Source organism: Prionailurus bengalensis, chromosome C1 (assembly GCF_016509475.1).
Source record: "Prionailurus bengalensis isolate Pbe53 chromosome C1, Fcat_Pben_1.1_paternal_pri, whole genome shotgun sequence".
Classification (NCBI taxonomy): domain Eukaryota; kingdom Metazoa; phylum Chordata; class Mammalia; order Carnivora; family Felidae; genus Prionailurus; species Prionailurus bengalensis.
The window spans coordinates 9,460,047-9,474,542 of NC_057345.1; the positions used below are offsets into that span (position 1 = coordinate 9,460,047).

At 50.3% G+C, this 14,496-nt stretch overlaps 1 protein-coding gene across 1 annotated transcript; it reads left to right on the top strand.

Moving 5' to 3' along the window:
• The first annotated feature begins 9,321 nt into the window (after positions 1-9,321).
• LOC122479549 (PRAME family member 8-like) lies at positions 9,322-13,223 on the top strand. Its single transcript, XM_043573387.1, has 3 exons — positions 9,322-10,095; positions 10,558-11,118; positions 12,320-13,223. Exons 1-3 carry the CDS (start codon positions 9,737-9,739, stop codon positions 12,876-12,878), a joined length of 1,479 nt encoding a protein of 492 aa, XP_043429322.1. The 5' UTR covers positions 9,322-9,736; the 3' UTR covers positions 12,879-13,223.
• The last annotated feature ends 1,273 nt before the right edge of the window (positions 13,224-14,496 follow it).

Below are 14,496 nucleotides of genomic sequence, written 5' to 3' on the forward strand. Positions count from 1 at the left end.
GGGGTTCGTGCACCCCTCTGAATTAGTGGTCTTGTATTCTTTGGGTAAATACCCAGCAGTACAGTTTCATTTTTAACTTTTTGAGGAATCTCTGTACTGTTTTCCAGAATGGCTATACCAGTTTGCGTTCCCATCAACAGTGCAAGAAGTTTCCTTTTTCTCCACATCCTCGCCAGCACTAGTTTCTAGAGGTTTTTTTTTTAACCATTTTCACACGTGTGAGGTGATATTTCATTATACTTTTGACTTGCACTTCCCTGACGATGAGTGATAATGAGGATATTTTTACGTGTCTGTTGGCTATCTGGATGTATTCTTTGGAGAAATGTCTGTTCGTGTCCTCTGCCCACTTTTTATTGGATTATCTGTTTGTTTGTTTGTTTGTTTGTTTTGGCGTTGACTTGTATAAGTTCTTCATATAGTTTAGATTCAACCCTTTATCAGACATGTCATTTGAAAATATCTTCTCCCATTCAGTAGGTTGTCCTTTAGTTTTGCTGATTGTTTCCTTTGCTGTGCAGAAGCTTTTTACATTTTTTTAAATCTTTATTTATTTTTGGAGAGAGAGAGACAGAGTGCGAGTGGAGGAGGAACAGAGAGAGAGGGAGACACAGGTTCCGAAGCAGGCTCCAGGCTCTGAGCTGTCAGCACAGAGCCTGACGTGGGGCTCAAACCCACAAACCATGAGATCATGACCTGAGCCGAAGTTGGACACTTACGAGAGAGAGAGAGAGAGAGAGAGAGACCAAGCACGAGCAGGGGAAGGGCAGAGAGAGAGGGGGGTCAGAGGATCCGAAGTGGGCTCTGAGCTGACAGCAGCAAGCCTGATGCAGGGCTTGAACCCACGAGCCATGAGATCATGACCTGAGCCAACCAGGAGGCCCTCTTCATTGATTTGTTTCAGAGAACCAGTTCCTGGTTTAATCGATCTGCTCTATTGTTTTTTTAGTTCCTATATCATTTACTTCTACTCTAATCTTTATTATTCCCTTTCTGGATCCAGGGTTATTATTCTGGATCCAGGGTTCATTTGTTGTTCTTTTTTTTAGCTCCTTTAGATGCAAGCTTAGGTTGTTTGAGATCTTTCTTGCTTCTTGAGCTAGGCCTGTATTGCTATAAACTTCTCTCTTAGAACTGCCTTCTGCCGCATCCCAAAGGTTTTGGGCTGCCGTGTTTTCATTTTCATTTGTTTCCATAGACTTTTAAATTTCTTCTTTGATTCTCTGGCTGACCCATTCATTCTTTAGTAAGATGTTCTTTAACCTCCATGTATTTGTGCTGTTTCCAATTTTTTTCTTGTGCTCGTCTTCTTGTTTCATAGTGTTGCGGTTAGAAAAGATGCTTGGTATGACTTCGACCCTTTCAATTTGCTGAGGCCTGTTTTGTGGTCTAATATGTGATCTGTTCTGGAGAATGTTCCATGTGCACTCAAGAAGAATGTGCATTCTGCTGTCTGAGGATGAAATTTTCTGAATATATCTGTTACATCCATCTGGTCCTCTGTGGCATTCAAACCCATTGTTTCCTTGTTGGTTTTCTGCTTAGAAGCGTGTCCACAGATGTAAGAGGGGCATTAAAGTCCCCTACTATAGTTGTATTATTATTGATTAGTTCTTTTATGTTTGTTATTAACCGTCTTATGTATTTGGGTGCTCCCATGTTGGGTTCAGAGAATTCGGGCATGAATTTGAAGGCATATCCTTGTTGACTTGCAAGTTTATGTAGGGCTCACTTTGAGGCCCCAATTCCGGCCATCTGAGAAATGGGATGTCTCTGAGGTCTCTGGAGAGATGGCAGTGTAACTGTGGTTATAGTCACTGCTCCAGACCTGAAACTGACCTTGGCTGGGGGCCTCGGCTTTGGATGGTGCTGGTGCCCCTCCAACCCTGCAGCATCAGGTAAAAAATACAAAATCAACCGGAGACATTTGCAAATAGCGATTGAATGAGTATATATATCATTTTATTTGAATAGAATTCTATTGCATTTGCTATTCTGTACTTAATTTTTCCCTCAGTGATAGAATTGTCTGCAATCTCATACAGTGCAGCCAACTTCTTAACTTCTTACCCCCTCCCCACCTTTTTTTTTTTTTTTGATACACCTGCTCTCTTCCATTCCTCTTAATCTCAGAAAGTCAGGACCGAGCTTTAGAGGGTCTCTTGACCCCTCACACCTGCCATTTGCTCTAAGCAAGTCCCAGTGATTCCACCTCCAGGATGTCCACAAAGCTATCCCCAGGGCCACTCAAGGGCAAGCCAGGATCCCCCATGGGGAGCAGCAGTCTCCTGGCTGGTGTCTCTGCTTCCCTGTTTAACTCCCCCGTGGGACATAATCCAGCCGTAGTGTGGGGAGGGGAGCGAGGAGGAGTGGCAAACATTCATCAGGTCAGGTCACAGCCCTACTTACAAACTTCCAGTGAGACCCCAGCCGGCCTCTGCCCTCGTGGCTAGCTTCTGCCTTCCTAGCCTCCTCTCCCTACGCTCCCCTCTAGTTGAAGCAGAGACCAATGCTTTCCAGGGGATCCTCCACTGCCGCCAACTCCGGGCCCACAGTGCCCCCTGGTGGTCAGAGACACAAGATGGTCCAGACAGAGAGGTGCGGGGCGAGGCAGATGAGGCGGGACAGGACCCTGTAGATTTGGAAAAGGCTTTGGAAGAGCAAAGGCTTGGAAGACCAAGAGCGTTAGTGGGAGAGAGGAAAGTCTGACTAATAGTCCCCGCGGGTGTGGCGCCTGCTCGCTGGGAACTGGAGCTGGGGCTGGGACGGGAGAGCAGCGGACATCCGAATGGGCCTAAAGCTCGCCTTGGGGACCTCGAATGGGACCAGCGACTACGTCTGCGTGGGCGTGGCCACTGGGCTGTGTCTGAAGCAGCTATCAAGGAACCTCCTGGGAACCTGGGCTCTGAGTCACGGCCTTCCCTGGGGAACGGCTCTGCCACTGACAGACACCCTGCAGAAGGACCCTGGAAAGAGATGTGTCGTCGTGGTAGCCCCAGGGGGCGCTCTGCAACTCCAGCACGAACCGGGAGACGGCGTCCTGGGGCCTAGGAGGCCCTGAGGATAACCTTGCAGTCTCCCAGCCCGCCCACGTGTCCACTCTTCCAAGGTCTGAAGAACTGTGTCCTATGATCCAAGTCGGGAAAGGGTTCTGAGGTCAGGCCTGGAGTTGCACCCAGTGCAAACCAGGGGCGCTGGTGGGGGAAGCCCCAGTTATGCAGATGAACTTCACTTGGAAGTTCAGGGGACAGCTTGATATGACTCTAGCTGGCTTGATTCTTTGGTGTTGGCCCAGTGCATCTTCAAGCGTAAACCATAATAAGGAAACCGCTGCACGAATGACGGGTCCAGGCACCGCCGGGCTGGTGGGTCCGGCTAGGAGCCAGGGCATGGAACCGAGCGCCTCGGGTCCCACCGTGGAGAGGTACCCCTGCACCCCAGACCGCACCCCGCATTTCTCCACACTCCGTTGGTTTGTAGGGCACTGCGTGTTGCTGACTTCATGATTCATATTAAAATTATTCTGAGAAGTCATGCCAAAAACTGGACTGGAAAGAGAAATGAAAGCAACGGAAGAGACAAAACAAATGTTTGCATTTAGGATTGACTTCTCTGTCTAAACTAACATAACCAAGCGAGGAGTTGCAGCTGGAGTGTTGTCTGTCCGGGGCGGGGGGGCCTGACCCCTACCAGTCAGATCATGCCAGGTGTATGTGGGTGGCTCGCAGGGCATTAACTAACAATATAAGGAGAAAAGAACCATCATGCAAGTTCTTAACACTAGGGAGAAACCACTGCTTTCCTTTTTGGTCAACTTTCTTCCTAGATCAGCAGGTCTCAAAGTTTGGTCTCAAAGACTCCTTTTTATCCTTAAAATGTATCAAAGATCCCCAAGAGCTTTTGTTCAGGTGGGTTATGTCTATTAATATTTTCTATATCAACTCAAATGGAAAAATGTTAAAAACATGTTTATTAATGAAATTATATATAACAGTTCCCAACCTATTGGCTACGAAATATAAACACCATCTTTTTTTTTTTTTTAATCAAAAGCAGTTGTGTTTTCCAAAATTAAAAAAAAAATGAGTGTGAAGTGTGACATTAAAAAAAATAACAGCTTTACTGGGGTATAATCCATATACCACACAATCCAGCTATGTGTAGGCTACAATTGTGTGATTTTAGTCTATTCATAGAGTTGTGTGTCCATCAGCACTATGAATTTTATTTTTTTAATTAAAAAAATTTTTTAATGTTTATTTATCTTTGAGATAGAGAGAGAGACAGAGCACCAGTGGAGGAGGGGCAGAGAGAGGAGACACAGAATCCAAAGCAGGCTTCAGGCTCTGAGCTGTCAGCACAGAGCCTGATGTGGGGCTTGAACTAACGAACAGTAAGATCATGACCTGAGTCAAAGTCCGACGCTCAACCGACTGAGCCACCCGGGCTCCCCGAATAAGTAAACACTTTTAATGAATCAGGGAGAGTGGAGAGAGGGGGTGGCCTTGGGGTGTGTCCAGTGTGCCAAGACTTTGCAGTGAATGTGTCCACAGAGTCCTCCACCCATACGGGCTCCTGTCCTGAGGTTCCCCGAACTCCACCTTTGTTCTCTCTTCCTAGGCAGCCTGGGAGACCTTGGTTTTACTTGCATCTACCTTGACCTTCCAATGGCTTGCAGTAGGACATTTGAGTCCACTTGGTTGACACGGACATGGTGCCAGGCACCATTCTTTCTCCTTTTCTCCTGGAAAGCCAAAGTCTCTAAGTCCAAACAGACATAAGGAGTGAGGAGACATGAACAGCAAATTTTCCAAAGAGTACCCTCTCTTGAGCCTGAAGTCCAGGCCAGGTCCCCTCACAACCGGCCCCTCAGCTTTGCACCCAGGATGGGTGATCACCAGTCTCTCCCTCTGGACTCTCCACTGGCCTGATTCTGTGTCCTTGGAGTGGAGGCAGCCTCTGGAAACTCACTGTAGCTGGTGCAGACAAAGCCAAGGCTTCAGAAACTCTCAGCCCCCAAATCCAGGCTGAGACCCTGGTGGGCTCAGCCTTGAAGGAACACAGCTCTGCAAGAACCAGAGGACATATTCTCCTGCTCAGCTGGCCATACGCTACTCTTTTTCCTCCTCCTTCCCTGGGTTCCTCTGGCGCCTCCCCCCCTTGAGGGAGCTAGCCGACACGCTTCCCACCCCATGCTTCTACAAGCTAGTCCCTTGGCCTTAATTGTCTGGACCCAGGGTGATTTGTCATGAAACCTTTATTGATGAGGAAGAAAGAGAACAGCCCCTTATTTAGGGCAAGATATTCGTGGAACTGGAGGGGGTAATTAGGGTCAAAAGAGACTTGGGCTTTTAAAAAGGCACAGAAGACAAGACACTTCAAGGTAAGAAGACATCTAACTTGGGAGAGAACAATTTCCTGGATCCCAGTAGGATTTTGCCAGCTCAAGGTCTGGGCCAAGAGAGACACAGAGGGAAGAGCCACTTCATAATGGTCCCCAAAGCCTTTCATCATCCTTGAACCTCTAGGAAGACCAGAAGAATCAGGGTCCTCCTCTGAAACCCAAAAGGGGTCACTTTCCAGCATTTCTGGGTGCCTCTTTGGATTCAGAAGAGCAGTTGGGGTACTCTGTGCCTTGTGGTTAGTCATATCCTTCAAAATAGCCTAGTAGAATGTGAGAAGAATTTCTTGATTTCTGCTGATACCATGGGAAAGGTCTCCATGCTCCACATTCTAGGAGAGGTGAGCTCGAGCTCCTGGAATGGAGGAAGAGAAGGCTGCCACGTCAGCTCAGGCTGGGAGAGGGAACTAGAAGAAATATTCTAACCCCCTGAGCAAGGACCCAGGAGCAGATTTTTGGAATCTCAGTTGGGATTCTGTAACTGGAGAAAGGGGGTCAGGACATCACCCTGATGGGCTCAGAAGGCTGCTCTCACGTGGGCAGTAAACTAGGGGTCATGAGGACAGAAGAGCAGGACACAATAAAATGTCCCACAAATCCAGGCTTCTCACCAGACTCCAGGAGTCCTGCTGGACCCCTGAATTGGGCAGGGATGATGGCATCTCTGTGCAGATGGGCTCCCTCCTCTTCGGATGCCCCAGTGTGTCCCCTTAGCAAACAGGCCCTGTGTGGTGGTGGACAGAAAAGAGTGTCCTGTTGCCTGAGAGGAGAAGAGTGTCGAACATTTATATTTTCAAGGACATTTGAAGACTTTGACCCCTCCTACCTCCTTGGGTCTCATAGAAGCTTGGATCCCGTAGAAATATCCCTCCCTCGGACTTCTACAATTTTCTCATTTTCACTGATACTCACAAGAAGTCTGTCAGTAAGTATTTTCTAACATTTAAGTTGTCTGACAACTAGGGAGGTTCTTCTGAGCCTCCAAGTCTTCACTGTGTCAAAGCTAGCAGGCTTAAAAATGGGGGAGCTAGCAGTGATCTTCAGATTCTCTGTGAAGGTTATTTGAGGCAGTGGAGGAAAAGTGCTGGCACCATGGCTTGCCCAGTGTGTGTTCAATAACAGGCATTTATGATTATCCTTGTCACAAACCTCACCCTAATGCAGGTTATTAATAAAGGTGATTGCTAGGAGTTAAAATGTCTGTTGAGTACAATCCAACTAAACCCAATGTTATGCAAAGGCCATTTATACCGAAGGCAGATATGTGGCAAAAAGAATCTTCCAGAAAGATACCAAGATGGAGAACATCCTTTAAAGAATCTTAGCCCTGGCACCCAGTGGTAATAGAAGAATTGTTTGGACCTCACACTGAATGGAGGAGAGAAAGGCTTGGGGAATTATCTGGAAACAGAGGGATAGTCTCCTATTCTTCATATCCTGAGACTTCAAAAGAATCCACTTGTGATCCAGCCCGGGCGGGGATTCATCCCTACATTTGGCAGATCTGCAAACACTGAACATAGCTTCTGGATTTTGTGGGAGAAAGGGGGTGGTGTTCAGTGTACTGCACTTGTTACAAATAGAGTTTTATTTCTTTGCCCAATGTCATGTCCTTGGTCAGGCTCTCTGTGTCCAAAATATCTTAAGGGTAGAAAGGGGTCCTTGAAGTTACATTTGCCTCAATTGTTACCTAAATCGGAGGAAATGTTCATTGTCAAATTATGCTTCGAAAGGGGCCAGTGGGGTTGGAAAGGTTAGGTTCCCGAGGCCCTAGAAATGGCTGGGGCCAATCTGCTGTCTGGGAAGTGTCCTCTGTGGGAACAACTCTGAGGCTAAAAGAAAATGTCTCCTGGAAACAGCTGCCATGATGCTGATGAGGTCACATGCGTGATCGGCCCACGTTTATTTGTCTTCCTGGCTCCAAGATCCCGAAGGTCCACGGTGTCCACCCTTCCTGGAGCTTTCAGATTTGGAAGTGTCTGACTTGCTAGGGTTGCCTGCCTATCCCTCAGCTGACATTTTTAGATTTAGTCTTTTTAGGTCAAGTCCCCAAGCTAATCCCATCTTTCTGGGAGAAACACCCTTTCCCTCCCTGGAGGGTCTGAAGACAGAATCTCCCTCCCTGCCCTCAAGAATGGTGTTGTCTCTACCCCAGCCACTCCCTTGTTAATGTCTCTATTGAGAAAAAGTCTTTCAATCTCCCTGCTCCCCAAGGAAAATAACCCGTATTTTACAGTCTTGGGTCATTCACAGGGTCCCATTAGGATCACCCACCTCTGCCCTGCCCAGCCCCTAGCCCCACTTTCTCCTTATGACTTTGACCTGATCTCCTTCAGAGAAGTCTTACGGTCTGGAGAACCAACCGCAACCCAGCTGCCCCACCTTGCTCCCTGAATGGGCTTCTGATTTGCTATATTACTTGACATAAAACCTAAGTGACAACTTGATTCAGAGACCCTTATTTTGTTTTCTTTGGGGATGATACCACTGTCTGCATGAAGCTGTTTTAACTCTGGAACATCTTGATAATTTTGATGGGGTCAAAGATTGCCCAATAACTGATACTCTCTAATGTCAGGAATAGATTAAACTTCATTGTCTCATACTCAGGGCTAGACCACACCCTATTAGTAAAACCCAATCCATTTTTGTGGAGTGAATCGATTAATGAGTTCTTGACATTCCCCCCCTCTCTAACTCTTTCCCCTTCCTGAATAGGCATATGATTCAATCAATCTAGAAAAAGGCAAAGACCCAATCAGGAATAGCCGGAAGGAGACTGAAGAATCTAATCAAGTGTTGTTCTCCAATTAGAAGTTAGTGGTTGAAAGGGGCGGGGGATATGGGATTAGAAAGGTATGTAAAAGCCTCAGGCACCAGAGAAGAAATACAGAGCCCTCCATCCTTGGAACCACAGACTTGGCTTCTCCACCAGGTCCGAGATCTGAGCACCTGGCCGACTGCCTCAGAGATGGTAAGTTGCTGTCCTGGTTAAGGACATTCCCATCCCATGCAGCTCAAGATGGCACACTTTTCCTTTCTTTTTTTTTTTTTTTTTTTAACATTTATTTATTTTTTTGGGACACAGAGAGACAGAGCGTGAATGGGGGAGGGGCAGAGAGAGAGGGAGACATAGAATCGGAAACAGGCTCCAGGCTCTGAGCCATCAGCCCAGAGCCTGACGCGGGGCTCCAACTCACGGGCCACGAGATCGTGACCTGGCTGAAGTCGGACGCTTAACTGACTGCGCCACCCAAGCGCCCCTTTCCTTTCTTTTTGAGGTGAGCAGGTTTAAGGCTTTGGTTTTTTTTTTTTTTTTTTAATATTTATTTATTTTGAGAGAGAGCAAGTGGGGGGAGGGCCCAGAGAGAGAGGGAGACACAGAATCTGAAGCAGGCTCCAGGCTCTGAGCTGTCAGCACAGAGCCCGATGTGGGGCTCGAACTCACGGACCGTGAGATCATGACCTGAGCTGAAGCCCGACGCTCAACCGACTGAGCTACACAGGTGACCCTAAGTACAGTTTTGCCTAAATCCCGAACATTTTGATTTTGAGCTTTGGTTCATGTCATTTTTAAATGTCTTGGCCAGGCAGATTTTTAAAATATATTTTTAAATTTTTATTTCTTGACATTTTAAATATTTAGTTTGTGCCCTTCGATTATCCCTCCTATATTTTATGGCTTTGTGATTTTACTAGTTCTTTCTTTTTTAACTAAACGCTTAAAAACATCCCACGTGAGGTGCCTGGGTGGCTCAGTGAGTTGAGCTTCCGATTCCTGATTTGGGCTCAAGTCATGATCCCACCATTGTGGGACTGAGCCCCCGAGTTGGGCCCCGAGCTGGGTGTGGATCCTGCTTGAGGTTTTCTCTGTCTGTCTGTCTGTCTCTCTCCCTCCCCCTCCTCCCCCACTTGTGCGTGCATGGAAATGTACCTCTCAGGGATTTTCTTGCTACTCCCAAATTCTGTATAACACTGTTACACGGCTTTTACAATTTCTCATTTAAAACTTTTGGAGGTATCTCCTTCATCTTTCCCAGTCAGGGGGCACTGAGGATGAGTTAGGCCACATGACGGCTCTCAGGCCCCTCACTACCACTTGCCAGTGGAACTGGAATCAAGGGAAGCAGTGGGTGGAAATGTCTGGGCCAGTGGTTGCGTTTCCTTCCCCTTGGTACTTGTGAGACACTCGCCCCGGTGCCGGCAGGGGCAGAGCAATGGTTTTGTGGCCGGCCACCGAGCCCAGAGTGGAACTGGGGTAAACTGAGGCCCTCCCACCATTGCCAGAACCGTGACTTTGGCCCTGAGTGGGTTCCTCCCGAGGGCGAGGAGCAGATGGGCCTGGCCCGGGAAGGAGGACTTGTTCCCTTGACATTGCCAGAGGATTCCTTTCAGAGCAGATTCAGGATGGTCACCAGGACCCCGCCCAGACTCCTGGAACTGGCGGCCAAGAGCCTGCTGATGGACGAGGACTTGGCGATCGCTGCTCTGGAGTATCTGCCCACAGAGCTCTTCCCGCTGCTGTTCATGGAGGCCCTCGATGGGAGGTGTGACAAGACCCTGAAGGCGATGGTGCGGGCCTGGCCCTTTGCCCGCCTCCCTCTGGGGGGCCTGACACAGATGCCTCACCAGAAGGCCTTACAAGCCGTGCTCGATGGGCTTGACTGCCTGCTTGCCCGGAAGGTTCGGCCCAGGTAAGGCTCATGCATGTAGCCTGGTAGGGTCCGGGGCATCCTGGAAGAGGCGGCTGGGGTCAGGGAGACTGGATGGCCAAAGGGTGGATTAGAGGCATCCGATGAGGCCAGTGAAGGAGTCCAGGACTTGGCCGCTGCTGAGCTCCCCGTGGGCAACGCCTTCTGGAGGCGAGGGCCGCTTGTCTCTGCCTCCTGCCAGTGATACTTAAAGGAACTAAGCAGACACCAGGGAGGATGGGAGGGGAAAAGGAGTTAGGGAAAAGTAAGGCAGGGAGGGAAGAAGAGGGCGAGCGAGCAGCTGAGCGATGTCTGGGACGTGAAGTGAAGGCGCGGCGGGGCGGGGGGGGGGGGGGGGGGGGGAGGGAGGGGGGAGGGCGTCCCACTGTTGCCCAAACTGAGACTCCTGGTCTCTTTCTGCACCGATCGCGAAGCATCTCGGCCAATCTCCCCTGTCGCCCACAGGAGGTGGAAACTGCGGGTGCTGGATTTACGGAATGCCAGTCGGAACTTCTGGAGCATGTGGTCTGGAGCCAGGGTCCATGAGTGCCCGCTGATGGGACCCGTGGCAGAGGACAGCTTAAGGATGAAGGGGCCCTCGGGTCCCTTGACAGTGTTCGTAGACCTCTGCCTCAGGGAAAGGACCCTGGATGAATGCCTGGCCAACCTCATTAGGTGGGCCAGACGGAGGAGATCGCTACACCTGTGCTGTAAGAAGGTGACGATTTTCGGGATGCCCATCCAAAATATTAAGGAGGTCCTGAATCTGGTGCAGCTGGGCTGTGTCCTGGAGGTGGAGGTGCATTTCACCTGGCAGCTGTCGACCCTGGGGAAGTTTGCTCCTTACCTGGGCCGGATGAGTAACGTGCGGAGACTCGTCCTCTCCCATATCCACAAGCCCTCCTCCTCCTCCGAGGAGAAGCACATTGGCCGATTCACCTCCCAGCTTCTCCGGCTGCGCCACCTGCGGAAGCTCCGTATGGAATCTCCCGCCTTCCTCGAGGGCTGCCTGGGCCAGATGCTCAGGTGAGGGCGGGGCCCCGCTGGGCTGCACGGTGAACGCGAGCCCCGCGGGCCAAGGGCACCTTCTCGTTCGCGGCTCTGTCCCGAGCGAGCGTGGCGTCGCGCAACCACCCGAATAACGGTTGGAGGCTGTGGAAAGAGACGCCTTGCCACACGCTGTGGGGGGGTCAGATGGGCGTGGGGGTGGGCCTGGGAATTCTTCCATTGGGAAGAGAGGTCTGAGTCAAGATGGCCAGGGGGACAGTGAAGGGAAGAGGGCCCCGACGAGGGGGAAGCCACAGCCGACGTGAGCATTTCCGAAGGTAAGCGCGGAGCTCCCCGGCCTGGCGCGCTCGCACGAGCCCGTCTCAACTCCCCTCTGTGAAAGGTTTTGTGCTCCAGGTCAGGTCATCAATGAGGGAAATGCAGGCTTCGGGAGGTGAGGAAGGGGAACAAGAGCAGAAAGAAGGATGAAGAGCGCTAGATGGTCTGCAGATGATGCAGCGATGAGCCCCTGCACACTGGCGCCCCCAGCCGACGGGGAGGGGTCTTGCCCCGGTTTATTTATTTATTTATTTATTTTTTTAACCTTTATGTTTTAGAGACAGAGACAGCTCGAGCAGGGGAGGGGCAGAGAGAGAGGGAGACACAGAATCCGAAGTAGGCTCAGGCTCTGAGCTGTCAGCACAGAGACCGATATGGGGCTGAAACCCACGAACCATGAGATCATGACCTGAGCCGAAGTCGGACGCTCAACCGACTGAGCACCCCACCCCCCTCCACCAAGCGCCCCTTGCCCTGGTTCGTTCTTTGTGTGTCTCTGTTAGCCTCACCTGGCCCAAAGATATGGGCACCTAAGGCCCAAGCAACGGCCTGAAGGAAGCCTGAGTGGAGAGCATTTCTGGTCTTGCATGTACCACCATCAAAATTCACTGGTGCCCACGCTTCATTGAGCATATTCTAGCTCATTCCATTACCTTCATTTCCATAAGTAGGTGGAGTATGTTGTACTCTGCTTGACAGATGGGGAAAGGGAGCTTTAAAGATTTTGCGAACTCTACTCAGTCGCACAAGTGAAAGGGCTCAGCCTAAAATGAGACTGGGATCCTGGGACTGACCTTCATCAGACGGTCACAACAATGTTGGCCTTGGACAAGCCAGTTGTCTCGCCTTAAGGCTCCCTGCTCCCCCGATCGGCAGACCTAACTGCTTCGTTTCTCCTCAGGTGCCTGAAGAGCCCCTTGGAGGCCCTCTCCATAACCAACTGCCAGCTTACAGAATCAGACTTGACATGCCTGTCCCAGTGCCCAAGCATCAGTCAGCTGAAGGAGCTGGATCTGAGTGGCCTCAGCCTGGCCTGTTTTAGTCCCAAGCCCCTCCAAGTTCTGCTCGAGAGAGTGGCAGCCACCATCCAGGACCTGGTACTAGAATATTGTGGGCTCTCGGACACCCACCTGGAGGCCATCCTGCCGGCCCTCAGCCGCTGTCACCAGCTCCAGACTTTCAGTGTCCGCGGGAACCACCTCTCCATGGCCCTGATGGAGAGGTTGCTGCGTCACACCACCGGGCTGAGCCACCTGAGCCTCGAGCTGTATCCTGCCCCTCTGGAGAGTTACAGCAGTCAGGGGATCATCCACCCAGGGAGGTTTGCCCAGGCTCAGGCTGAGCTGCTGGGCATTCTGAAGGACTTAGGACTGCCCCGGACCATCTGGCTTAGAACTAACCCCTGTCCTCACTGTGGCAGCAAGATAGTCTATGATTCGGACCCCTTCGTGTCCTGCTAATTGCCTGACTAGTTGAGTGCATCCACCAGAAATTTCCTTCTGGGCACTTGGAGACGGAAATCTAGGCTCTAGGTATATCATACATAAAGGGGGACACAGACCCACGATTTCAGACATCTGCTCGGTGTGAATGGGGAAAGGACAGGTGATCCAGGACTGTAGGGTGCTGGGCGGAGGAAAAGTGACCTGGGGAGCTGCTGGGACCTCCAGGGACCTGTGTCCTATAGAGTCAGAAATGTGACTGTGTTTCTGGAGGGGGGTTTGAGCCTGAGACCCGCACGTGGGTCTCATCCCTGGGTGGATGGTTGTAAAGAAAAGGTAGGAAATAAATAACCTTGGTGTGAACTCTCTGGTGCCTTCCGTGATACCTTCACCAGTTGTCCCAGTATACACCTCAGGAGTCTCCAGTTACTGATGGGGAAAAAGCTGGTGCTGAGCTGTCTACAGTCAGAAACTCTCACTGATGCCCTGGGGTTTGGCCCCAGGAGCTCACAGCATATTTATGATTTTCTCCAGTTCTTTATTCTCTCTGGGGCATCTCTTGCTTCTTTTGTTTCAGGGGCTATTCAGCGGGTTAATACACGCAACTGGGACATACTAAGTGGCCGATGAGCCACTGGTGCACACGGCTCTGGGGACCCTCGCTGCTGCCTCGGATGCCCTGACCTGGACACGAGCACTCACTACCGTTCTCCAGATGGTTCCAGAGACCTCAGTGCCTGGCCTTTGTGCAGAGAAAGGGCTTTGCTGCTCAAGGCAGAGCCCCGGTTCTGGAAGGGGTTGTTTACACTGCAGATTAGCTGGAGAACTCTGGGCCTCACCGTGCCTGCGGGTGGGTAGTAGTCCTTGAATTCAACTAGTGGCCAGGAAAGACATCCAAGTTCCTTTTATTTATTTTATTCTATTTTAATTTTTCATCCAAGTTCCTTTTAGCAAAAGCACTAAAATCATACAGACAGGCAAATTTTAATTTTTATGTTTATTGTTGAGAGAATGCACGAGCAGGGCTGGGGCAGAGATGGGAGAATTGGCTCATGTGGTTAGAGACCAAAAAGTCCCACCATCTGCAAACTGGAGAACCTGCAAAGCCACTGGTGTAACTCAGTCCGAGACCGAATCCCTAAAAATCAGGGGAGCTGATGGTGTATCTCCCAGTGTGAGGCCAAAGGCCTGAGGAGGGAGGACCCCCATGTGAGCTCCAGGGTCTGAAGGGTTCAGAGCTGAGAGCTCCAGACATTCATGGGCAAGAAGAGAGAATTTGCCCTTCCTTCCCCTTTTGGTTCCATTCTGGTCCCCAGGGGATTGAACGGTGCCGAGAATCTCTAACCTTAGTCTAGTGATTCAAACACCAATCTCTTCCAGAAACACCCCTACAGACACACCCAGGATTAAAGTTTTACTGGCCATCTGGGCATCCCTTAGCCGTCCAGGCGACACACACAAAAAAACTCATCACAGTTACTCTAAGCAAGGGCACCCAAATGCCTTAGTTCTCTGCTAAGGATTCGGGGGCTGAGTTGCTGGTGGGACTTAGACAAGCACCTCAGTCTCCCCATAAAATAATAACCCGGCTTATTGGATTTTTGTAGGATCCAATAAGATGATGCACATGGAGGGC